Below are 26,664 nucleotides of genomic sequence, written 5' to 3' on the forward strand. Positions count from 1 at the left end.
TGAGAACTCATTTGTTTCAAGGTTGAGTAACTAAAGTGACCCAACCTTTTATGCCACAAGGAGGAATCATTAACACTACTTGGAAAAGCATGCATGGTTGTTTGCTTCCACTCAATTTGAAAACTTTTACCCCTCATTTCAACAGTCATTAACATAGATCCAGCAGGATCTAGAATAGTGCATCTCTTGTCTTTGAAATGCAATGAATAGTTCTTCTCCATCATTTGCCCCACACTTAAAAGACTTTGATTTATTTCAGGTACAAATAAAACATCTGAGATATATTTGATACCTGAGGGAGTTTCAACAGCTACAACACATTTTCCTTTGACATCAACATGTTCTCCATTGCCAATAGTAACTTTAGAGAAGAAGGACTTATCAAGTTCCTTAAAAATGCCAACATTATGAGTCATGTGATTGGTGCACCCACTGTATATTAGTCATGTTTCTTTGCTACTTCCGGATGAATAGCAAGAAGCCATGAATAATTGCTCCTCTTGTTGGTGGTGTTCGACAACTTGGGCTTGTTGTCTCTGCTGGTTTGCTTTGTTTTTGCAAACCTTCTCCACATGACCAAGTTGATTGCAGGCTCTGCATTTAACATCTGGTCTATACCAACAATGCTTCTCTAAATGAGTATCTTTTTTGCAATGTTGACAAGTTGGAAACTTTCCAGCTCTCTCCTTTATTGTTGACATCCTCCTTTTTTCCTTTCCCTTTCTTCTCACCAAAAGGTTTTTTCCCAAAACTATTGTAGCTTTGGTTTTTGTCTTTGGTGTTTGCCACAAAAGAATCTTCAACACTTTCTTCCAACCTTAAATATCTTCTCTGCTCAGTAGCTTGCAAAGCATTAACAAGCTCTCCAAGTGTGATTTGAGAAAAGTCCTTAGTTTCTTCGAGAGAAGATATTTTTGCTTCAAACCTCTCGGGAAGACACACTAAATTTTTTTCCACAACTCTTTGATCACTGAGATCCTCTCCCAGCAATCTGATTTGTGAAACCACCTTCGAAATTCTGTCAGAAAATTCCCTAACAGTTTCGGTTTCTTTCATTTTTAGTGCTTCAAACTCTCTTCTCAAGTTCAACACTTGCATCTTCTTTGTTCTTTCACTCCCTTGGAACTCTTCCTTCAGCTTGTCCCAAGCTTCTTTTGCGGTCTCAAGATTCAAGATCTTGATAAATATATCATCATGTAGAGCTGCATGTATTATGGCAAGTGTTCTTCCTTCTTTTGCCACTTCCTCATTGTGATTTCTTATTTGAGCTACTGTTGGGTTGTTTGGAAGAGCCGGTGGGGTGCTTCCATTTTCCACAACATCCCATAAACTTTGAGCTCTCAAATAAGTTTTCATTTTTGCAGCCCACAAATGATAGTTTTCTCCTACAAACATAGGAGGTGGAGGTAAAGAACTATTGTTGGAAGCCATTTATGGTGTATAAAGGTTTTTTTTATGAATGTTTTCTTGCTGGTTTTGTTTCCTCACAGACCCGTTAAGATCAATGAAGCTCTTGATACCATGTAAGAAAAAACAAAGGCTATTGTAGAGTGGTGGAGAAGAAGGTTAGAGAAACTGGAAAACTAGAAAGACAATAAAGTTTTGGAGGAAGAAGTTATGTTGTTAATTGTTGGATGATACAAGGTACATTGTGAACTCCTATTTATAGTAGAAGGAGCAACTACATAGCTTACATGCATGAAGGCAAGTGTTAAGAGAAATACATGCAACATGACAAGTGGTAAAGAAAATACATGCATCTATACAAGTGGTAAGGGAAACTACATGCAATAATACAAGTGTGATACTTGCAACAAGCCAAGTGTATCACATACAAAATGTTATGGAGGGATCCTACAATGGATGGGCTTGGATCACAATGGATATGGGCTTAAGAAGAACATCAATTTCTAACACTTAGAATCTGGCTATCTTGCTGATGTTTTTTCACCAACACCGACTATTGTTCCACCGAACCTGCATGATCAAAGACAAATATACTGAGCAAAACAAAGAAAATGAATTCAGAAGATTATACGACAATAATAGATGCACATGATGTATGCAGCACCTCCTCTCAGGAACTTCATCGCCCTCAAATCCCATCTTAAACCTCATGCCAACAGATAGCTTGTGACTTTGAGCTTCAAGGTATTTGTTCCCACTAACAATAAACTCAGATCGACTAGTCCTGTAACAAGATTGTTAGTTTATTCCGGTAAAGAACACTATTTGTAGTCTAAATTACATATGTTGAGAACGTGATAAAGTTTACAAAAGTGAACGACCACAAGGTAAGTGGTAAAAAAGGTTGAAATTATTTTAACAAGGACCACAATAATGTGTAACATAATAACATCACAACTTTATAAGATGGCACTACTTTATATATTTAAAATCGAATAAAAAATTGAGCGGGGACTGAAACCACTATACCCCTTCCCTAGGAACCGGAGGCTGAAAACTGTTAGAAATAAAAAATCGAATAAAAAATGCAGCACATTATAACACAACGATTGAAGCAGAGATCAGTTTCGACAGCAACAAGAGGTACCCAGCTGACCAGCTCCATTAATGGTGGTTATTTTTTGGTTTAATAGAGGTTGAAGGTGGTGGTTGTGATGTGTTTGTAGTTAAAAATGGTGGTAGTGATGATGATGATGATGATGATGATGATGATGATGATGATGATGATGATGGTGATGAATAGGTAAAGGTTGTGTGATTGTTGTGTGGTGGTTGGAGTAGTAATTAGATAGAGGGAGGAGAAGTGATTATGATTGGTGGATTGAATGATTATTTGTTCATTGTTTCTTTCTTTTTTCTTGATTTTATGTGTTCTTGATACTCTTGTTCCGCCTCTATTTTTCTCTCTTGTTTTTGCTCAATTTTGGCTTGAATTTATACCCAAGGAAATTAGGGTTTGGTGTACAAGAGGGGAAAGATAGAGAAACCATTTTGCTCTTGGTGAATGCTTGGTTTGATTTGGGAAAATGTTCAAAATTGAAGTTGAAAGAATGGAGGTTGAGTGAGGAGTGAAAAACGCAGCACATGCTGCAGCTGTTGTTTTTGGTCCTTGCTATTTTTTTATTTTATATTCTTTGTTTTAAATGAATACAACAGTAATAATAATTTATAATAGTAAGAAAAATCTTGTAAAATAAAAATAGTAAGAAAAATATAATAATAATAATAATAATAATAATAATAATAATAATAATAGTATTACCAAATCATTTTAGTTCCTCTATTGTTTTTTGTTTTAAAAAAGTTCTTGAATCAGCAAATCATTTTTGTTTTAATTTCTACTGTCAACTTCCGTTTCAAAAAAGATGACTTGGCAAACATTTTGACATTTGACAGGTATAGTAGAATCCACAAATATAAATACCTTTATAATCTCAGATAGGCCTCCACAAACAGTAAGAGTTGTATTGTCGTTCGTGATGTTGTGATTCATTAACTTAAATCTGAGCCTGTGAACAATGAAGTTTGAATTTTTCGGAACTCCAAAATTTTGATTTTTCCAAAACGCACTGTGTACTGTAAAACTCACTAATCGTATATTCTATAAAATTGGAAAATGAGAAATATTCATGTTTATGAATCTCATGATGTAAAACTTGGATATGAATTAACAGGTGCATCCAATATTATAAAATTGAATCAACTCAGATAGAATATATCAGATAGAATATCCTTACAGAGAAAGGACCATCGATAGGCACTGTTTGATCATGGGGATAATTGAACCCCATGAACATGTAGAACCTTATCCAGAAGTCTTTGAACCACTGTCCAACCAACATTGGCTATCTAAATGGCATCCAGTAGAATAGTGTTTCTGAAAATTTTAATATTCTACATACAACTACATCTCCAATATTACAAAAGATTTGGATTAATACATTGAAGTTTTCAGTCCCCATAGAGGCTCCACAATTAGGATAACCATGTTTCATAATGACAAACATATTTTTCGTTATTTAAAACAACCATACAGTTCATCTAAATTACAGAGGCCCAGTTCTAAATGCATTGTCTAGATCAGCAATCAGATCATCCACATCCTCAATACCAACGGATATACGAACAAGATCTTCGGTTAAACCTCTGGCCTCGCGGACTGCAGCAGGTATGCTAGCATGTGACATGAAGCAAGGCAAGCTGATGAGGGATTTTACACTGCCTGCCAATCAGAAAAATAACCAGGTCAGCAGCAGAAAAGCGTATATAGTGTTTTCATCATGTTGACCACTATTTCACAAATCTTAACCACTAAATCAGAACACCGAACCATCATGAAGAAAAAACAAAGATCGACAATAATGAAGAAAATGTTGATGGCATATTCAGTAACAGAAGAAGTTAAAAAACCTAGGGAGGATGGTAGGCTATAATGAACAAACTTGGTACCACTAGAATTATTAATCCTCTAATGCTGAAGAATCATTACTAGTGATCTGTGATTATGTGAAATATATTGCTAACATTTCCCAAGCATCTTGGACCGTAGATGTTGGTGGACAGTGGGTATTTTGGGAAATGAAGTCTCATTATCGCTACATGCTCCAGACAAATATAATAGGATTTAAGATTGAGTGTTTAAATGGGAATTGCTGCCATGGTTTAGTGCATGGAGTAAATAAGCTAGAAGTGAGAAAAAGTTTGAGATTGAGAGTGATTGATTACATGTTTGGTGTCCAAGCAAGTGTAGTCTTGAAAGTTATCATGTATAAAGTGTGTTAAGTAAAATATAATCCCTATTTTTCACACCCTACTCTCTTTCTTTACTCATAATTTGCCATTAGAGGATGATCACTTAGTCTGAGACGATAAAGCTATTGGTCTCGGACCAAAGTAGCATCGTAGAAATTCCATTCGGTAACAATGGTGGATAGTAAAGTTACTGGAGTTATCAAGAAGCTTTATTTGAAATGTAACAAAATAAAGCTAACGCAAATGGAGTCGTATCCAGTGTTGTTAAATAACCGGTATAGTGCCTCAAAATAAGGATAAGGATTATGTTGTGGAAGAAATGAATAATTAGATATTTTATCTTTTATCACTAGTTAGAACTACCGGTTATTAGTTGTTTTGAACAATTTAGATTGAGTTTTAGGTCACTTTTAATTTCCGTGTCTGGTTTTGAACTATTGAGATTTTGAGTTTTATGTTAGTCACTATTTTAATTTCTGTTGATGCTTTATTTTATATACAATAATTTATTTATATCAACTGTTTTGCGGCTTTCACTATTTGCCCGCTTCACTATCCTCTATTTCTCATAGCAGACTTGTTGCGATCTGCTATTTTCCACTATCGTTATTAATAACACTGGTCATATCTTCAAGGTAAAGATAACTAGTGGGTGGTAGTGAAATGAAGACACCAGATTATCTGCTATTTTCCGCTATCCGTTCAATATCTCAGGCCATAACTATTGGTCCATAGTTTGGCAAAATAAAACCTCTAACAAACATATATGATATATATATTTTGAAAGTAAGATTTCAGAAGAATCGAATTAAAAGAGAAATATTATTATTGGATCGAAGCCTAAATAATTATAGAGTCGGTCAACAGGAGCTTTACTTTGTAGAATGGGAAATTCTATTGGTTGATCAATCAAGGAAGATACAACAAACTAAGCCACTGTCCCGAATCTGGCAAGTCACTTGTATGATGAGACCAACTCGACCAGGAGATCAAGAAGATTTTATTTTACTAAAGAAGACCCCATCAAGATGGCCATATTGCCACAGCTTTAACACACAACATTGCATCCATGTCAGCACATGACACTAACCAAAACAGCTTCATCCAAACTAGCACTCAAGAGAATTAATGACTAGAGAAGTAAAAAAGAGAGAAGCGGTCAAAGGAAAGAAACCTGTGTAAGCATATATTTCCAAGGAACCCACAGCACATGTTAGGGTGTTGCAAATTGCTAGAGTACTCTTCAGCATTTCAGAGAACACTATGGTGAGGGCATATGAGAGATCCTTCCTAGTTTAGGTGCAGAACTCTCCTCCACCTATTACCTAGACATACTTGGTGCATTGTGGTATCGCTGCTCTAGATGGTACTTGAAATGCCAAAGATCCTCATGAGTCTTCCAAATTGCATTGCTCTCTAATAATCATTTAATATATTTCCATTTGGATTACATATCATGTACTTGGACATAACTCTTCCCTTTTTATGACTTAGTTTATCAACATCACTTCACCTCACTGTCCTTAAATATTATTTGGTGGTGCCCACACTAAACCTCCTCAACTTGTACCTCCAAACCACCTCATCTTTGAAGCACCGACCCTCCTGAGTTTAGGCGTGTCTGACATGCCCGACATGCGACGGAAACTAACACCAGAATAACACATTTCAAACACCTCAAACAAGTGTCCTACAAAAACTGTCTCCTCCGGGTCTACCTGCTTCAAAAGTTTTAGCTTGTGGGTTCAATTTTTTTGTGGTGTTCCAAGGGTTTCTTTACTTCTATTTTTCTGGCAAGCTGGTTTTCCAGCCAATTTACCTCCATTGTGCCATTCCTCCAGCGCGTTTAGACTTTCATCTGTCATCATTCATGTTGTATGAATATATGCTCCAGCTTGAAGAGTGTTGAAATATATTTATATCTCATTATCTCACTCATCTCTTTCCACCACAATAGTACTCTTGGATGTGCTACACTGCTTTGATCACCACTAGAATTCCTATTATTGTTTGTCCCAGTGTGCTTTCATCGTGCTTTATAAGGTGCTTGTTTTTCGGTCAATGTGTTTTTCTCCTCATTCAGTTATGATTTAACTAGTTGTTCCTTCTCTAGTGAGATCCATCTCCGTAAACCACCAGTCACATTATAACCCTCCAGTGAGCCCAATGATCTTCGCTTCAGTACAACTGTGGCTACAGTACACTTCTACAATCATAGAAGGGTGTTTTTGTAACAAGATTAAAGGTTAGTAAGGTTTAACTTGAGGGGGAGTGTTCGTAAACACATTTAACATGTGCTTATTGTGTAAACAGTACTTCCTATAAAGTAATGATATAACTAGGGTTGTTAAAAAAAAATGTTATAACTAGGGATTTGTTTGAGAGATACACTCGTTGTGTAGTCATATGACACAACATTTTACATTTCATTCCTATCGCGATGTTCTGTTTGCACACAACATCTCCTTCCCTCTTGATATTATGTAAGGCTTCATATGGCCCCTCATACTAATGAACCTGCCCTTTATAAACCCTCCAAAATGACCTTGACGAGGTAGAAGCTTCGGTGCTACATCGAAGAAATGGATGTCATGATTGTACAACAGATCTATGTGGTCTAGAAATGTTTTTGTGGATACCACAATGAATGGCTTTACCAAATTCAAAGGCAATTGAAGATAGGGCTTAAGAAATAATAGGAGAACAAGAAGAACCTTCAAGTAAGCAAGACATGACTTTATCAAAGAGAACATGTGTGTCAACATGATGACAAATAAGTTGACCACAACTCAAAAGATCGACAAAGCAAAGAAAATAGAATCCTAAGAATGTAAGTGGCAAATAAGTTGACTTACGTTTTGCTACCACCATTGTGGAAGGAGTGATGACACAAGAAGAAGTGATATAGTGAAATGAGTGATGGATGACCAATAGAAAATACATTTTATTTTCTATTCACTACTACTAACTCCTTACTCAAAAATTATGCTCTATATTTAGTATGTTTTGGTTATTTGTCTACCTACATTCATATAGGTTCAATCAAATTAAACAATACGCGTACATGCAAAACATAACATTTGAATCATACACAAGGAAAATCTATTATCTATTAATGTTGTTAAAAATAATGAGCACGGGGTAGAAGAATTATTACCAAAACTAACGGTTATGCTATAGTATTTGGTGGTTTCAACAATATGCTTTGAGAGGGCAAGTGAACCTGTCAAAAAGCTAAACACAGATCCTGCACCTTTTGCCTGGAAAGGGGCCATATATACATGAGAAAATGAATGCTGGGCATAATAAACGTTATCTGAAATTTCAATTTATCAAAAAAGCACCTGAGAATAGTGTAAATCCCGTCCAGGATGACCAGGCAAACCAGCATAGTTTACTTTCTTCACTCGCGGATGGGAAGCAAGAAACTCGGCAATCTTCTGTGCATTCTCCTGCAAGAGGTTTTAATTTCCCAAATTAAAAATTGAATAGAAGAAATGGTTATTGATCAAATGTGTATCTGCTAAAAAAAATTGGGCATAATGATAACAGAAAAGGCAAAGAGCGTGAAAGATTAAAATCTAATTTCAAAACTCCAAAAGCATAACAAAATATTACTAGAATAAGCTATAAGCTACAATGTTTTGACAGATTTAAGAGCATAGTAAAGGGGCCTAAAACATCAGATCGACATTTAAATTTACCAATTCCTAGGAAATGTCCTTGGCACACAACTCTTTCATTTGTGCTTCACTAAATCTTATTTGAACAAAATTATATATATCGAGAGAAACAAGACATGACACTAATGGCATTAGATAAATAGAAGCACTTGAAATAATGAATGAAACAACACCTGTTGCTTCTCAACTCGAAGGGACATTGTCTTGATTCCTCGCAAACATAGCCAACAGTCAAATGGAGCTAAGCCTGAGCCCTCCGCATTTTGTAAAAAATATATTTCTTTTGCCAACCTTAAGAGAATCAAGAAAGGACATAAGCATTTAAAGGAGAAGGTCACTAAAAATAGGGGGGAATGAAAGACGTGTTTGATTTATGAAAAATAATTAAAATTTTGACAAAAATTTGATAACAAATCGATAACAATTTGAATAGTTAACATCTTTCAAATATGTAGTTAATTATGTTCAATAGATGGTTAATGAATATAACAAGGTCTCACGACTCATTAATCACCCAGTAAACATAATTAACCATCCAATAAACATAATTAACCACGATTTTGAACATCATCAACCATGATAAGCATACAAATATGTTCAGATAGACATGATTTTCAAGTTTCCAAATGTTTTTTTTTTACTTAAAATATATATGATATCTATAAATCATAATTTGTGTTTAAACATATACATGATAATCATTGTTAATAACCATAGTAGTTAATCCCGGATCCCGGAGCGGAGCGGCCAGCCCCAAAACTGGGATAGCGGCATCGCGGGGAGCGGGATGGCCGGGATGCTGCTATTATTTTTTATTTATTTATAAATTACATAAATAATACTATAAACATATAATTAATGTAAAATTAAACAAACATCTCAAAATCCATAAAACATTCATAAATTAAAAATTAAAAACACAAATCTCAAGTCTACAACACCTTCATCTTTGTCAAAAAAAAAAAAAAAAACACCATCATAAAATAACTAAAAATTACCAACAAAAGTCAAGCAAAATAAATAAGCAAAAGTCAAGTCTCCAACACTTAGATTAATAAAGTAACTAAAAATTAAAACTCGAGTTCATCACCAAAGTCTAAGTCTAATCATCCGAGGTTGAAGAAGAAACAACAGATGAAGGTTGAAGAAGAAACAGCAGATGAAGGTTGAAGAAGTTTGGATCTTGAGAGTGAGAGAAGATAGTACGATAGCGTGAGAGAAAGAATGAATTGCGGCTAGGGTTTAGTTAGGAGTAACAGTTTTAAAGGTAAAAAACCAATTTTACCCTTACTAAAATGAGTGAGATTTCAAAAACGGCCTTTAAAACCCATGAAAACAAAATCTCAGTCCTAACCCGGGATGGCAACCCGGGACCCGCTCCGCTCCGGTCCACTGGGAACCTGCTGGGATCCCACCGAGAAGCTTAGCTGCGCCGCTCCATCCCATCCCGTCCCGGCAGAGCTCCGCTCCGCTCCACCGGGATCCCACTGGGATCGCCCGGGATTGACTACCATGTTAATAACATTTAAAATCCTGGTTGTGTTTTGTGGACGATCTAATGAGTTGAGATTTGTGACACCTTGGTATTCATAAACTATCCACTAAACATAATTAACCATGTATTTAAATTGCATTAACTATCTAAAATATTGTCAAATTTTGTGTCAAAATAACACACAACTCTTTATGAAAATATTTTCGCTAATAATTACAAATATTTGTACAGGAATAATGAAAACAACATTTTGTTGTTTTTATTATTTCCTATACAACTTTTGAAAATATGAAGAAAAAAAATTGACATCAATGTGGTATTTTTGTAATTATTACTGAAGAAGTAAAACGAGAAAACATCTCCACAAAAGTAATTAAGATGCATTAGTTCACAACAAATATACAGAGTCATGATTTACAGTCAGCTCATGAAATTTTTCACAACAAATCTTTTGAAGTAATTTACACAAAAGTAATTAAGATGCATTAGTTCGCATCCTGCAAAAGAGCTTGTGAAAAATTTCCAACCCCTTCAATAAATGAACAGAGAACATTTCGCAATTGTACTCAGTAACAAAAAATGATACAATCAAAATTTATACAGCTTTCCAATAAATGAATGAAATTCAGACTAAAAAGTAACAATGTAAAAAATATATTAATATATTTAAAATCTGAAGATCTGATAATATAAATAAGAGCTACAACCTTTCACCTTTCACAGCAAGCACACCAGCCATAATATCACTATGCCCAGCAATAAACTTTGTTGCTGAGTGCATGACAATATCTGCAGGAAAAAATTGCCAGCTTCAACTGTGTAAAGTTTGGGCATTAATAATAAAGACAAATGTTTTGCTTTAACTTTTTTTTGGGGGGGAGGTGGGGGATTGACATAGAAATCAGGAGTGAAATTTGATTTAAGCCCAATCAGCTGGTGAGGTAAATTTTGGGGTTCGTGTAATGTACATTTTTGCATAGAAGGTCAGGATAGCTCCTTCGGAAATTTAAATTCTTTCATACATAAAGAAACATGTAATGAAGAGAGAAAATGAGAATTTCCATTAATCTTACATGGATAAATATTTCTACTCAAATGTAAAGCAAAAAATGCAAATATTTATCTTCGCTGTTTGTAACTTCAAATTTTTCCCTTTAATTGCACACCTCAATTTAAAGGAGTTAATCCTTTTTTCTTCAAATAGATTGTCACATCTATTGAAAAATGGTCTGATCATTTCAAAATTCAAAACTATGACTATGATATCAAAACACAGCCTTTCTGAAAATAAGAAAGCATTGATAGCAACTGCACCAATGTAGTTCATTATTATGAAGTATTAATTAATCATTTAAAAGTTAAAACAATGCCTTTTTCCTCTCAATTTTGGTCAGCTTAACACGCAATTAAGTTAACTGGCGTGTAATCTGTTTTATACTTCATATCTATACTATGCCTATACCTGCTCCAAGTTCCAATGGCTGGGATAATACAGGTGACATTATACTATTGTCCACCAACACAAGAGCACCATGTGCATGAGCCATCTCTGCTATTTTCTGGACATTGATTGAAAAAAAAAATAAGAAAAAACAATATTTTATGATTTAGTGAAGAACCATTTTAAAAAATAAAAAAGAATACTACAATACAAACTTAGTCTTGCGTCCAATAGCATATGCTTACTCGAATATCAGAAATTTGTATCCGGGGATTGGTTGGACTCTCCAGCCATACAAGCTTGGTCTTGGATCCAATGGCAGATGCGACCTCATTTAAATCACTTGTATTTACCCGTCTGCAGATGCAAAAATTACAATCCCATCAATGATGGACTTACGCTACACAGAATCAAGAAACTTGGCTGGTTTGTTTCTATACTTAATCATTGTACAAAAAATTAATGTGCATGACTAACATAAATCACACTAACTTCACCAAAACCCCACTCCTGGGAACTACTTGGGACAGCAACCTATCTGCTCCACCATACAGATCATCAGCGGCAAGAATTTCCTCACCTATAAATATATTATTACGAATAATTAGTAAACAAGAAAAATTATGCCTCTGTCAAAAATAGAAAACTATATGTTAGAATACAGGCACATGGATATTAGAGCCTCTCAATAGCAGAAGATACAACATGTAAGCTTGGTCAGAAAACAATATGTATGACTGAAAGTGGAAACTTTATGACAAAAGCATAAAGCTATGTAAATTCATTAGTCTAATACTTGTTTAAGATGAGTAGTTGTTGTTCTAGTAAAATTATAATTTAAGTATAACATTTAATAAAATAAATTTAGACCTTAATATGAACTACTTACTATTTAGTTAAACCAAAATTTATAACTAACTTAAAGAAATAGAGATGTCTTTCATAAACATCTGGTGAATAAATAACAACAAACCCAACTGAGCATAGCATATGTACAGTACTTTTTAGCAAACTAAAACACATATTTAATCCAACAAACTAAGATCAGGTGTTAAGAAAGAAAAGGCACCGCTTTTAAGAAGGTGAACAACAGCGGTCAAAGCAGCCATTCCACTGGTGAAGCAAAAGGCTCTATCCGCTTTATCAAGTTTTGCAAGAATGCTGAGAATGCAAAACATCAAAAGTTAAAGACAATATGGTCAACAAAACAGATCCACAATTGCAATACAAAACATAAACCAACACGTCATGCCAAACCTTTCTAAAGCATCTCTAGTAGGATTTCCACTTCTGGTGTAATCATAGGGACCATTTTCTATTGCAGATGGCTGCAACAAGAAGACATAAATTACCATGAATGAATATTATAGAATACTACACAACAGAGATAGTAAATATACATACGCTAGACACCAAATGACGATTCAAAGATACCAAAGTGAAAATAAACAGAGAAGATCGTATATGTTAGATTTCACTTCTAAAGGGGCCAAAATTGATTATAGATGTGTATAATTCATATTGACATGTTTGGTCTCTCTAGAGTAGAATTGATTTTGCCTTCAGAATTGATTCTACTTGAAGCTGGAAATTGTAGCTTCAGATTTCGGAATTGAATTTTACACTCAAATTTATGGTTCAACTCACTTTTACATGAATATATGCAAACATAAATCACTCAACCTTCAACACAATTTTAGTTAGAATCTTAGAATCAATTTTACACAATCAATTAATTCAAAATCCATTTTTCTCACAGTAGAACCAAACATACACGAAATTCTTTCATGCGATGAAGTACGAAATAAAATTTTCACCTGCTTAAAAGTAGCAGTCTGGTAAAGCGGTGCACTAACTGCACCATAAGGATCAAACTTATTCTCGAAATTCATCACCATGGTTGAAATACTAGGCTCCCTTAGCTCCACTTCTACAAAGTAACAATCAGCATAAAAGAAAAACCACTACATTTTGAAAGATCAAAAGCACAAAACATACCACTTAAACACTCAGAAAAATCATCATCCACCAAAGCAGAAGTTCTCACATCCATCTCTCTATCAACCGAGCAACTAAGCTTAAACCCGTCGTTGTCCACACGACACGACAGTTTATTTGTTCTAAAATTGGCCGACTTGCTAAACACCAAGCTATCCCAATTCTTTCCAGAAAGTGTGCTCTATAATTGAACCATAATGCATATATCAATATTAAAAATTAAAAAAAAAAACACACAAAAATCAGTTAAAAACAAGAAACTGTGCTCTAAAGTGTATAAATTCAAAAGAGAACAATAACTATCAACATCAGTGAGTGGTAATAAAAAAAAGTAGTAATAATTAACTGACATTTTGTTATACCTGAGTGGGGTTCGAAATGGAAACAGAATTAGTGAAGGGTTTGAGAGAGATCGAAGAAGAAGAAACCATTGACCTGTTACTGCGCAGATAAGATGAGAGATACGAAGGAACAGAAAGAGCAGAATGAGAACTTCGATAACGAAATTGCGAACGAACGTGATTTTATGGTTTTGTTGGAGGATAGTTAGTTAAGAGTTAAGAACAATTTTGTGGAAGTAACATAAAACTTTTCCTACTGCATTTTGACTGTTCTCTTTTGCCTTCAGGTTAGGGATGAGATGACAAGATTTTTGACTGGGCTTTGTTGCTTCAGAAAACAAAACCAACAAAGCCCTTGTTACAAAGCCCACTCAAAATATATACTCTTTTTTAATGACAAACTAGTCACCGCCCCGTGCGATGCATGGGTTTGGAGGAACGTCATATACATAACAATCATGGTTGTTATCAATCATGGATGCTATGAGTCAAATGAAGTTAGTCATAAGCATATAAAAATTAATCAAATTGGTTCATTTGGCGGAACACCAAATTTATTTCAATCATGAATGCTGTCAATTAAGTGGGTTAAGCATAATATATCATTGCAAATATAGGATGTTTTAAATTAAAGACATCATATAATTTAATCTTAATTAAGTGGGTTAAACATAATTGATCATTGCACGGGTTTTGCAAAATGCCCAATATATATCAATCATGGTTGTAAACAATGAGAGGGGGCAAACATAGGCATCTATATGCCAATCATGGTTGATATGAGCCAAGGGAGTTAGTCATAAGCATATGAATATTAAGTTAAAGTATGCAAAATATTCTAGTTAAGATAAAGTTTAGAAAAATAATATGGGACATGTATATGATTTTGATAGAGGTAGAGGCAAGTAGATGAACCAACGCCACAATCAAGACCACTCTAGAGATAGGATTTTTAACCTCCTCACTCCATTTATACTTATACTTCAAGCATCTCCTATTAAACCCGTAGTTTTAACGATTATCTTAAAAATTAAGAACTTGTTATTAAAGCCCAATATTTAAGTGCTAGGTAGAAATTGATAATTTTTCCGAGATTTAAGTGTTGGTTTTATCTTTTGTCGAAAAAAAATTGCTTGTTTTATCTACAGAATAGCAAATGATTCCATATTCTTTCTTAAATTAACTTCACCATAATGCGAAACTTAAAGATCCCTATGATAACTTTCAAACATAATACACTAGAGGAACCTTCACCTTCAAGATACATTACAAAGAAGTCATCCAGTGATCAAATCAGATCTACACAATACAAATGAATAATGATCCTCTCTTAAATATCACACACAGACCAAAACAAAACAATCACCTATACAATTTAAATGAGCAGGAGTAACATTCAGCAACAGGATAACGACATATAATCTATTTTTCTATTGATTATAATAACAATACATATGAGCTATAAACAGATTATTGGCTGCAATTTACATAAAGTGAATAAAACATAAAAAAACAAAACTATCCACTTAATTCAGCTTGGCTTCAGGGCAAAAGATGTCATTGGTCGTCGCCATTGTTTATCTTGATCTCTATAAGCTCCTCGATAGCTTGGCGGCATATAGGGTATTTATCTGATTGTACTCACTGCACATACACTGAAAAATACAACAAATGTAAATGAAAATAATCAAAATAGTGAAGAGGATATAATATGCAGCAACATGATTCAGATGTGAAAACCAAAGTTTCTCAAATAATGGTACTATGTTGTGAACAAACTTGCTCCAAATAGTGAGTGAGATGGTAAGAGTGAGTAGTGTAATCAATAACATGCTTGTTCACAAGCAATAACATGATTACTAATCTCTTTGAACAGTGAGTAGTGTAATCAAATCAACACAAAAACCAAACTTAATTCATATATACTATCAGTATAAATGTTTTTCTACAATGGCAATATATCGGTAATCGTTGTACAATCATAAGTTCATAAACACTTCTAATTCATATATCCATATTGAACACCCTGTTATTAATGCATCCTCTTTCTGGTTGAATGACCTTGATTGCATGTACTTCACCAACAGCCATCAAGTGGTACAGGCAAGAAAGTCATGCAGTTTCCCAAAATTTTGTAATCAAACATATATGAACAAAGACTAAGATTAATCATCTTACACATTCATATTATTAGCTGCTTGATTTGAATAACACGAAGAAATGTTGACGCAATTATTCAATCTAAATCAACTAATAGCTCAAGCAAATAGGCAATGGCCAAAGGCCTTTAGGCAACAGCCTATATTTGTTTGAAGTGTGGACAAAACACAACGATACATCCATGATCAAAGCAGCTGCGGTGATGGCACCGCAGCAATACAAGCCACATGTTTCATTACAACACCTTATTCCCCCACATAAAATATACAGGAGACCATAGAATACTACCATGTCAATGTTGAATTTCTTAAATGCAGAGTGTATCTGAGGTGCTAAAAATATATCTGCCTGCAAATGATCATGAACATGTTAGATTATACTGTACATAATTAAGTAGAAAATATATTCCAAAAAATATGCAAATCGATCTAGTGCTTGTTCCTACAGCTAACCCTATTAATTTTCAAAAAGATGTGATCATTAACTTTGGAGTTGAATTGCATTATATTCTAAAATATCAGAAGATAAATGCATTTATTACATTATAAATCAGTGATCAGACATTCAAATAGTTGACATTGTTAGCAAATATTTTTGGGGTATCGGACCCTTTTGAAAAGATTAATTTATTCCATTTATTAGTTTTCAAACGAACAAATTCCAACGATTAGCAATGTACCATGAAAACTTCATCTCCAGTGGCAAACCTCCCAGTGTGTTCTTTCAATAGCTTTTCAAGAGCTGAAACACATTCAAATGTAAATACATTATAGATTAGATTAAGCCAACAACACACTGAAACTTGCATCTATTAGATTACCCCATATGAGCAGTTCACTGTGGGTTCTCATTCCATAAAATTTAGCATTGAAAATACAATTTTTTTCTGAAAGTGGTAAGAGGCCAGTACCAACCTGAAAGCATTGAGCACCAAGATAGCTTTGCAGCATCCTAATAACAGATGCACCTTTTCTATAACTTATTGCATCAAATATTTCATCAATCTAGCGAGCATTATTTATCTCCACCTTCCTTGTCCATGCCACACTCCAATTATCCAGCATAAAATTGTCCACATAGATAAAAAGTTCATGAATAAGAAGTAACTCCAGTTGATCATATAATTAGAAAAACAAAGGGGTCAAGGAAACATAGGTTGGAAAAGCTAACAGAAATCTCATACCATTTTAAAGCAAGTAAAAATAATGATACAAAGTTTGGATAAAAGATGCAACTTTAGCAATTATGCAGAAGCAGGATATACTAACCATATTTAAAAGCTACAAACAATTGAAGGGGTAAGGTAGAAAACAGCTCTTCAAAAGAAATGTCACTAAAATTGACAGAGGAGAAAAACATTCAAACATATGGAAATCGTATACAATCCGAATTAATTTTGTTGACAAATTAAGTCCAAAAATAATAAAATAAGATTTATTATTGTCTTAAATCTTAACAAAGATTTATTATTGTCCAAAAATAACACATGAAAAAAAAAATGATAGAGATAGTAATCATACAAAACATGTCAATCTTCCTTGAGACCATTGTGGTAGCATATGACAGAAAATGGATGAGGATATGCAAAACTACAAAGAAATCAATCTTTTATATATAGAGAAAGATGTATATAGAGATTATACTTACATTGTAAGATCATATTCCATCCGATAAGTGTGAATCTTGTCAAGAACATTGTGCACACATGAACCTTGAGCATGATCAATCTCCTTGCAAAAATAATGAAGGAGTGATTGGTTGAAGATGATAGATGGGAATGGATGGTTTTGGATGCAAGAAAATTAAGGGATTTGGGTTGTCTGATGGTGGAGTTAACCATTCTTATATTATTGAAGTATTAAATGAGGAGAGGATGCAGATAACAGAATTGATGTCAAGAGAGGAAGGATTAGCGCATACATTCATCAATTTTAATTTGTTGATTGGCCATGGATATGTAGATGTATACACATACATCATGATCAAAACACTAGCCATTAAGATACAGCATATCCCAAGGCATGCATACATAAATATGAATACATTGATATATCATCATAATGTAAGAGATGCAAGAAGAGAACTACCTATTATAAGAGATGATCAAAACCTTCAAGCTAGATCAAACTCCACCCTTTATCTGCAAAAAAACACAATCTCATCAAATGTTTGAAAATAAATCATTTTTCATTCTACAAACATAAAAAAGAGATATTTAAAAGCTGAAACTGTAACACCCAAACCCCTTAACGCGTATTTATTGAATATAAATAAATAAAACACTTAAGAAAATTCAGGCGTCACATGTTATAATACAAAACCACGGCATAATTAAATCAATCATGCTAGCACAGCGGAAATTAAAAATGATATTTATCATAATGTATATCATACAATGATCATAATTGTTATAAAACACTTAAGAAAATTCAGGCGTCACATGTTATAATACAAAACCACGGCATAATTAAATCAATCATGCTAGCACAGCGGAAATTAAAAATGATATTTATCATAATGTATATCATACAATGATCATAATTGTTCACACAATATCCCTAGGCTCTAGGCCATATCAACAAAGGATATTATGTTTACAACCCAAAAGATAGGATTAGCAAAGTTAAATATGTCATCACGGGCTTAGATACAAATCAAGCGAATATCCCATCACGGTATTACACCTAATCAGAGCAACTCTATACAACCCGTCAAAAGAGATATACAAATATATCTAAAGGAGTAGTCTAAGCTAAACTCCTCACCAAAAAGCGCACTACACGAGCACGAGCAACCTCTAACTTTGATCGGGATCCTCAACCTGAGAATCTGAACCCCCAACGGTCCAGCACATAACACAAAGCATGAGAGTTAGATCACATAATCAAAATATAAGTGTAAGCAAAAGGTACTTAAACACTCCTTCAACAACAACAAGCATATTCATAATTTATAAACATGCATCGCCATTAACTACTCAATTACAAGTTCTAAACATGTATAATCAAGTACCAAATAATCAATCTACAATTCATTACACTTAGCCAAATTATATGTCACATATCACTTATCAAGTAATGCACACACATATAACCTAATGCAACTCTAATGCTTCAACTTCATGAATGTCAATCCTAGACATTACTAATGCATGTGGTACCATCTTCTTTATTAGAGTATCTCACCTCTAATATCCTTCTTTATCGGATAAATATAATCCGATATACTTCTTTATTGGAATATCCAATATCCTATTTAATTCATGAATGCATGTATATGTGTTCATGAATTCACTCACAAATAATTAGCATAAGCTCTTCATTTACTATGTGGAACACTATCCAACATACTTCATCATTAAGATTTAACAAAACCTTAATATTCTTCATTTATACTTCATACATGATTAACAATCATTATAAGCTTCAACAAGCATCAACAAGCATCAACAATCATCAACAATCATGTAAGAATAAGCCACTGATTGAAAATACATGCAAAGGAAGACAGCAGATGAAAAATTGGTGAAAACTGCAGTATTTCCGCCTGGGGCGGAAATTTTTACGTTTGAGGCGTAAGTTTACGTTTTAGGCGCAAAAATTTACGTTTGAGGCGCAGAAAAGTCTGAAAGGTTGGCTGCTCACTGCTCTTCCGTTTCAGGCGGAAATTATTGCGCCTGAGGCGAAAAAACATGCGTTTTCTACACAAAAACGCCCAAAAATCTCATTTTTCATGATATAAATCCCAAAAGAGTTTGTATTCAAGCAAAACAAACATATCTAAACACAAAAGGACGGTTCATTTCTCAGATCTACGCCATAAACATCGAAAAAGTAAAGATTGACACTTTTTCATCAAAACTCTCAAGAACACAAAGTTCTTGAGTTTAATCCATTAGAAAACTCGTTTTAACCATTATCTTCGTTCATTAATCATGTTACAAGCATGTTAAACATATTAAGAACCTTAGGAACGATTTCCATCAAGAAAATCCATTCCAATCTAAAACGAAAATGGGGTGGAGGAAGTTCGGGTAAGGAGAAATCGACATTCTCCCCTTCCTCGAATCACCCACGACTATGGAACCTACTCTCATACCTGGATTCGAAGAAAACTCGAAGATTTGATCTTGATTCTCCTCACTTTCCCTTGCCCTAGCTCTTGAGCTCTCTTCTCTCTCCAACTTGTCAAGAACAAGAACAAATGAAATGTTCTCTCTTGACTTGGCCATATGGCCGCCCCACTCATGCTCACAAGGCCCGTTGGGCCTCAAGCCCAATTGGCTTGGCCCAATAACACGATAACTCTCACTACTCGCTTAATAACTAAAGTATTCGATAAATAACTCTAGTTATTAACTTAATTAAATTTCTACGTTAATAAAATACTTTAACACATAAAAATTATTAATTTGAAAATTGGGTCGTTACAACTCTACCCTCCTTAAAGAATTTTCGCCCTCGAAAATTACCTGGAAATAACTCTGGATACGAACTCATCATCTTGCTCTCCAATTCCCAAGTCGCATTCTCACCAGCGGGTCCTCCCCATACCACCTTCACCGAGGCGATATCCTTGTTTCTCAACCTCTTCACTTCTCTACCTTCGATCCTCAAAGGTACAACATCGACCGTTAAGTCATCCCTCACTTGAACATCATCCGATTCAATCACATGTGACGGGTCTCTAACATATTTCCTCAATTGTGACACGTGAAACACATCGTGCAAATTCGCCAATGATGGCGGCAAAGCAATCCTATACGCCACTTTCCCCACTCTTTTCAAAATCTGATAAGGACCAATAAACTTCGACGTCAACTTCCTCGACTTCAAAGCACGTCCAATTCCGGTAGTCGATGTAACTCTTAAGAAAACATGATCACCTTCTTGAAATTCAATGTCCTTCCTCCTCTTGTCATGATAACTCTTTTGACGACTCTGAGACGCTTTCATCTTCTCTCTAATCATTCTAATCTTTTCCGTAGTCTCTTGCACAATCTCCGGACCAAGAATCATACTCTCTCCGGATTCAAACCAACAAAGCGGTGTTCTACACCTCCTTCCATACAAAGCCTCAAAAGGTGCCATTCCAATACTCGAATGAAAACTATTGTTGTACGTGAACTCGATCAACGGCAAACACGAATCCCAACTTACTCCTTGCTCCAAAACACAAGCTCTCAACAAATCTTCCAAAGATTGTATCGTCCTTTCCGATTGGCCATCCGTTTGAGGATGATAAGCCGAACTCAACCTCAACTTAGTCCCTAAAGCCTCTTGCAAACTTTTCCAAAATCTCGAAGTAAACCTCGGATCTCGATCCGAAACAATACTCGACAGAATACCGTGCAACTTCACAATTTGCTCCACATAGATCTCGGCCAACTTAGGCACCAAGGTACCTTTCTTAATAGCAATAAAATGCGCACACTTCGTCAAACGATCCACTACCACCCAAATCACTTCATAACCTTTCGTAGTCTTGGGTAAACCTCCCACAAAATCCATCGCAATACTATCCCACTTCCATTCCGGGATAAACAAAGGTTGCAACAAACCAGACGGTTTCTGATGCTCAATCTTCGACTTCTGACACACTAGGCAAGCATAAACAAACTCAGAAATTTGCCTCTTCATTCCTGGCCACCAAAATAACTTCTTCAAGTCTTGATACATCTTGGTTACTCCCGGGTGAATACTCATTCCACTCCTATGACCTTCTTCCAAAATCATCTTCTTCATCTCGGGCACATCGGGCACGCACACTCTTCCATGAAATCTCACAACTCCATTCTCGTCAACTTTGAAATTAGCTTCTTTTCCTTCCTCAACTACTATTGCCAACTTCTCCATTAACTTCTTATCCGTCTTTTGACATTCTTTGATATTCTCCAGAAAAGGATTCGTCAACTTCAACATTCCCAATTTAACACTCTTAGGAGTCACTTCACATACTAGACTCAAGTCTCGAAATTCTTCAATCAACTCTAACTCTTTCACCATTAGTGATGACATGTGCAACGATTTCCTACTTAACGCATCGGCCACCACATTAGCTTTTCCGGGGTGATAACTCAAATCAAAGTCATAGTCCTTCAAAAATTCGAGCCATCTTCTTTGTCTCATATTCAACTCCTTCTGATCGAATAGATACTTCAAACTCTTGTGATCACTAAAGACTTCAAACTTCGATCCATACAAGTAATGCCTCCATACCTTCAATGAAAACACAACTGCGGCTAACTCAAGATCGTGTGTCGGATAGTTCCTCTCGTGAACCTTCAGTTGTCTCGACGCATACGCTACCACTTGACCTTTTTGCATAAGCACACCTCCTAGTCCCATCTTCGAAGCATCACAATACACGACGAAAGATTCCTTAGCATCCGGTAAAATCAACACAGGCGCGGTAGTCAACCTCTTCTTAAGCTCTTGAAAACTTTCTTCACACTTCACATCCCAAACAAACGCTTGATCCTTCCGAGTCAACTGCGTCAAAGGCAAAGCCAACTTCGAAAATCCTTCAATGAATCTCCTATAATAACCGGCCAATCCAAGAAAACTTCTTATCTCAGAAACAGACTCCGGCGTTCCCCATTGCAATACGGCATCAACTTTCGCTGGGTCAACCGCTATTCCTCCACTTGAAATCACATGACCAAGAAAACTTACTTCTTTCAACCAAAATTCACACTTCGACAATTTGGCATACAACTTCTTCTCCTTCAAAACTTGCAAAACAATCCGCAAATGCTCCTTATGTTCCTCTTCGGACTTTGAGTAAACTAAAATATCATCGATGAATACCACTACAAACTTATCCAAGAATGAATGAAAAATCCTATTCATGTACTCCATAAAAACACCAGGTGCATTGGTCACACCAAAAGGCATCACCGAATATTCATAATGACCATACCTCGTCCTAAAAGCAGTCTTTGGTATATCCTCCGTTTTCACTCGAATCTGATGGTATCCGGATCTCAAATCAATCTTACTAAACACGCAAGCTCCAACCAATTGATCCATTAAATCATCTATCCTCGGAAGTGGATACTTATTCTTGATCGTCACTTTGTTCAACTGTCGGTAGTCAATACACAACCTCATACTCCCTTCTTTCTTCTTAACCAACAACACAGGTGCACCCCACGGCGATACACTAGGTCGAATAAACTTCTTCTCAAGTAGTTCTTCTAGTTGCTTCTTCAACTCATTCAACTCTGACGCTGACATTCTATACGGTGCCATAGATATCGGACTAGTACCAGGTACCAAATCGATCGTAAACTCTACTTCTCTCTTCGGCGGTACATCTGACACGTCTTCCGGAAATACATCGGGAAATTCACAAACAACCGGTAACTCTTCCACCTTAACTTCACCTTCCATCTTCAAGGATGCAAACAACGCATACACCTCTACAGGTTCCTTCAACGACTCTACTACTTCCTTCTTACTCATCAAATGCAAACTCTCCTCCGGTTTAGGAAATACAACGGTCTTCTCGCAACAATTGATATGGACTCGATTAAATATCAACCAGTTCATACCAAAAATAACATCTATTCCACTAAGTTGGATACACACTAGGTCCATTCCAAAGTGTCTACCAAACACGGTTACGGGACAGTCACGACATACGAGACGGGTAGTTACAGAACCATTAGCAGGAGTTTCTATTTCCATACGACCAGACATTTCAGACACAGGTATACTAAGACGCTTCATGCAATCAACGGATATAAAAGAATGTGTTGCTCCCGTATCAATAATCGCAATTAAATGAGTGTTATAGATGAAACACGTACCTCTAATGAGATTATCTCCCTGATCCGCATCATCTCCACTCAAGGCAAACACCTTTCCCATAGTCTTCTTCGGCTTCTTGCACATAGGACTCTTGTGACCCTCTTCGCCACAATTGAAACAAGTCACTTTCACTTGACACACATCCGACTTGTGTCCCAATCTCCCACAATTAAAACACTTGTCCACCTTCTTTGGGCACTCATAAGACTTATGACCCAACTCACCACACTTGTAGCATTGTCCACCACCTCTCTTCTTTCCCCCACTATTCTCAACAACTTTCTTCCCCTTGTCACCATAGGGCTTCCCACGGTCTTGACCTCTTCCTCTTTTGTCACTCATGGCCTTGTAGTAGTTAGTCTTGGCCTTTCCATCATCATCACAAATACGGCATTTATCCACCAAAGTTGCAAAGTCTCGGATTTGAGAAAATCCGATAAGATGCTTGATGTCCGGGCGCAACCCACTTTCAAACTTGACACACTTAGCCTCCTCAGCGTCCACGGTGTTGTAGTGTGGACTAAACGCACAAAGTTCTTCAAACTTCACGGAATACTCTGCCACAGACATGTTCCCTTGCTTGAGTTCCATGAACTCCACCACTTTCTTGTTCCTAATATCAGCCAGAAAGTACTTCCTTAAGAACTCTCCCTTGAACATCTCCCAAGTGATTACCACACCACCAATTCCCATCCTCAGCTTAGCATTCTTCCACCACTTGTTAGCTTCCTCACGAAGTACATAAGTACCCAAGGTCAACTTACTCTCCTCGGTACACCTCATAGCCTCAAAGACAATCTCAACTTCCTCTACCCACTTGACAGCAGCATCTGGAGCATAGCCTCCAGTGAAAAGTGTCGGATTATGCCTCATGAATCTCTCTAACCTCATCTCATCTTCCCTCCCGGGTTGATGATCTCTAGCCACGATGTTGGTCAAAGTAGCTATCGCATCTGCCATCTGATTGTTAGCCCTTCCAGCCATGATCCTGAACAACCAACCAATCCAAGAACAGACTTAGAAAGGTAATATCAACAGTGTTATCTCTACACAAGTTGAATATATGGGCAACTAATCCTAATTGGTTCCACATGAACCGACCTTGCTCTGATACCACTATTGTAACACCCAAACCCCTTAACGCGTATTTATTGAATATAAATAAATAAAACACTTAAGAAAATTCAGGCGTCACATGTTATAATACAAAACCACGGCATAATTAAATCAATCATGCTAGCACAGCGGAAATTAAAAATGATATTTATCATAATGTATATCATACAATGATCATAATTGTTCACACAATATCCCTAGGCTCTAGGCCATATCAACAAAGGATATTATGTTTACAACCCAAAAGATAGGATTAGCAAAGTTAAATATGCCATCACGGGCTTAGATACAAATCAAGCGAATATCCCATCACGGTATTACACCTAATCAGAGCAACTCTATACAACCCGTCAAAAGAGATATACAAATATATCTAAAGGAGTAGTCTAAGCTAAACTCCTCACCAAAAAGCGCACTACACGAGCACGAGCAACCTCTAACTTTGATCGGGATCCTCAACCTGAGAATCTGAACCCCCAACGGTCCAGCACATAACACAAAGCATGAGAGTTAGATCACATAATCAAAATATAAGTGTAAGCAAAAGGTACTTAAACACTCCTTCAACAACAACAAGCATATTCATAATTTATAAACATGCATCGCCATTAACTACTCAATTACAAGTTCTAAACATGTATAATCAAGTACCAAATAATCAATCTACAATTCATTACACTTAGCCAAATTATATGTCACATATCACTTATCAAGTAATGCACACACATATAACCTAATGCAACTCTAATGCTTCAACTTCATGAATGTCAATCCTAGACATTACTAATGCATGTGGTACCATCTTCTTTATTAGAGTATCTCACCTCTAATATCCTTCTTTATCGGATAAATATAATCCGATATACTTCTTTATTGGAATATCCAATATCCTATTTAATTCATGAATGCATGTATATGTGTTCATGAATTCACTCACAAATAATTAGCATAAGCTCTTCATTTACTATGTGGAACACTATCCAACATACTTCATCATTAAGATTTAACAAAACCTTAATATTCTTCATTTATACTTCATACATGATTAACAATCATTATAAGCTTCAACAAGCATCAACAAGCATCAACAATCATCAACAATCATGTAAGAATAAGCCACTGATTGAAAATACATGCAAAGGAAGACAGCAGATGAAAAATTGGTGAAAACTGCAGTATTTCCGCCTGGGGCGGAAATTTTTACGTTTGAGGCGTAAGTTTACGTTTTAGGCGCAAAAATTTACGTTTGAGGCGCAGAAAAGTCTGAAAGGTTGGCTGCTCACTGCTCTTCCGTTTCAGGCGGAAATTATTGCGCCTGAGGCGGAAAAACATGCGTTTTCTACACAAAAACGCCCAAAAATCTCATTTTTCATGTTATAAATCCCAAAAGAGTTTGTATTCAAGCAAAACAAACATATCTAAACACAAAAGGACGGTTCATTTCTCAGATCTACGCCATAAACATCGAAAAAGTAAAGATTGACACTTTTTCATCAAAACTCTCAAGAACACAAAGTTCTTGAGTTTAATCCATTAGAAAACTCGTTTTAACCATTATCTCCGTTCATTAATCATGTTACAAGCATGTTAAACATATTAAGAACCTTAGGAACGATTTCCATCAAGAAAATTCATTCCAATCTAAAACGAAAATGGGGTGGAGGAAGTTCGGGTAAGGAGAAATCGACATTCTCCCCTTCCTCGAATCACCCACGACTATGGAACCTACTCTCATACCTGGATTCGAAGAAAACTCGAAGATTTGATCTTGATTCTCCTCACTTTCCCTTGCCCTAGCTCTTGAGCTCTCTTCTCTCTCCAACTTGTCAAGAACAAGAACAAATGAAATGTTCTCTCTTGACTTGGCCATATGGCCGCCCCACTCATGCTCACAAGG

The 26,664-nt window shown here is 35.7% G+C and overlaps 2 protein-coding genes across 2 annotated transcripts; both read right to left on the reverse strand.

The window, feature by feature from the left end:
* Positions 1–3,823: 3,823 nt before the first annotated feature.
* Positions 3,824–14,039, reverse strand: LOC123907142 (cystathionine beta-lyase, chloroplastic). Its single transcript, XM_045957261.1, has 13 exons — positions 13,699–14,039; positions 13,337–13,517; positions 13,156–13,268; positions 12,596–12,666; positions 12,408–12,499; positions 11,831–11,918; positions 11,584–11,695; positions 11,360–11,456; positions 10,605–10,686; positions 8,576–8,693; positions 8,064–8,171; positions 7,877–7,979; positions 3,824–4,189 (listed from the first exon to the last, which is right to left on the reverse strand). The coding sequence occupies exons 1-13, from the start codon at positions 13,765–13,767 to the stop codon at positions 4,014–4,016; spliced, it is 1,410 nt and encodes a 469-aa protein (XP_045813217.1). The 5' UTR covers positions 13,768–14,039; the 3' UTR covers positions 3,824–4,013.
* Positions 14,040–22,994: 8,955 nt separating this feature from the next.
* Positions 22,995–24,524, reverse strand: LOC123894672 (the record flags this gene model as incomplete). The annotated part of the gene is made up of 2 exons (XM_045944728.1): positions 24,447–24,524; positions 22,995–24,194 (listed from the first exon to the last, which is right to left on the reverse strand). Coding segments are annotated over exons 1-2 (1,278 nt in total), but the record flags the coding sequence as incomplete, so codon positions are not given.
* Positions 24,525–26,664: the final 2,140 nt, after the last annotated feature.

The sequence above is a fragment of the Trifolium pratense genome, linkage group LG1 (genome assembly GCF_020283565.1).
Source record: "Trifolium pratense cultivar HEN17-A07 linkage group LG1, ARS_RC_1.1, whole genome shotgun sequence".
Classification (NCBI taxonomy): domain Eukaryota; kingdom Viridiplantae; phylum Streptophyta; class Magnoliopsida; order Fabales; family Fabaceae; genus Trifolium; species Trifolium pratense.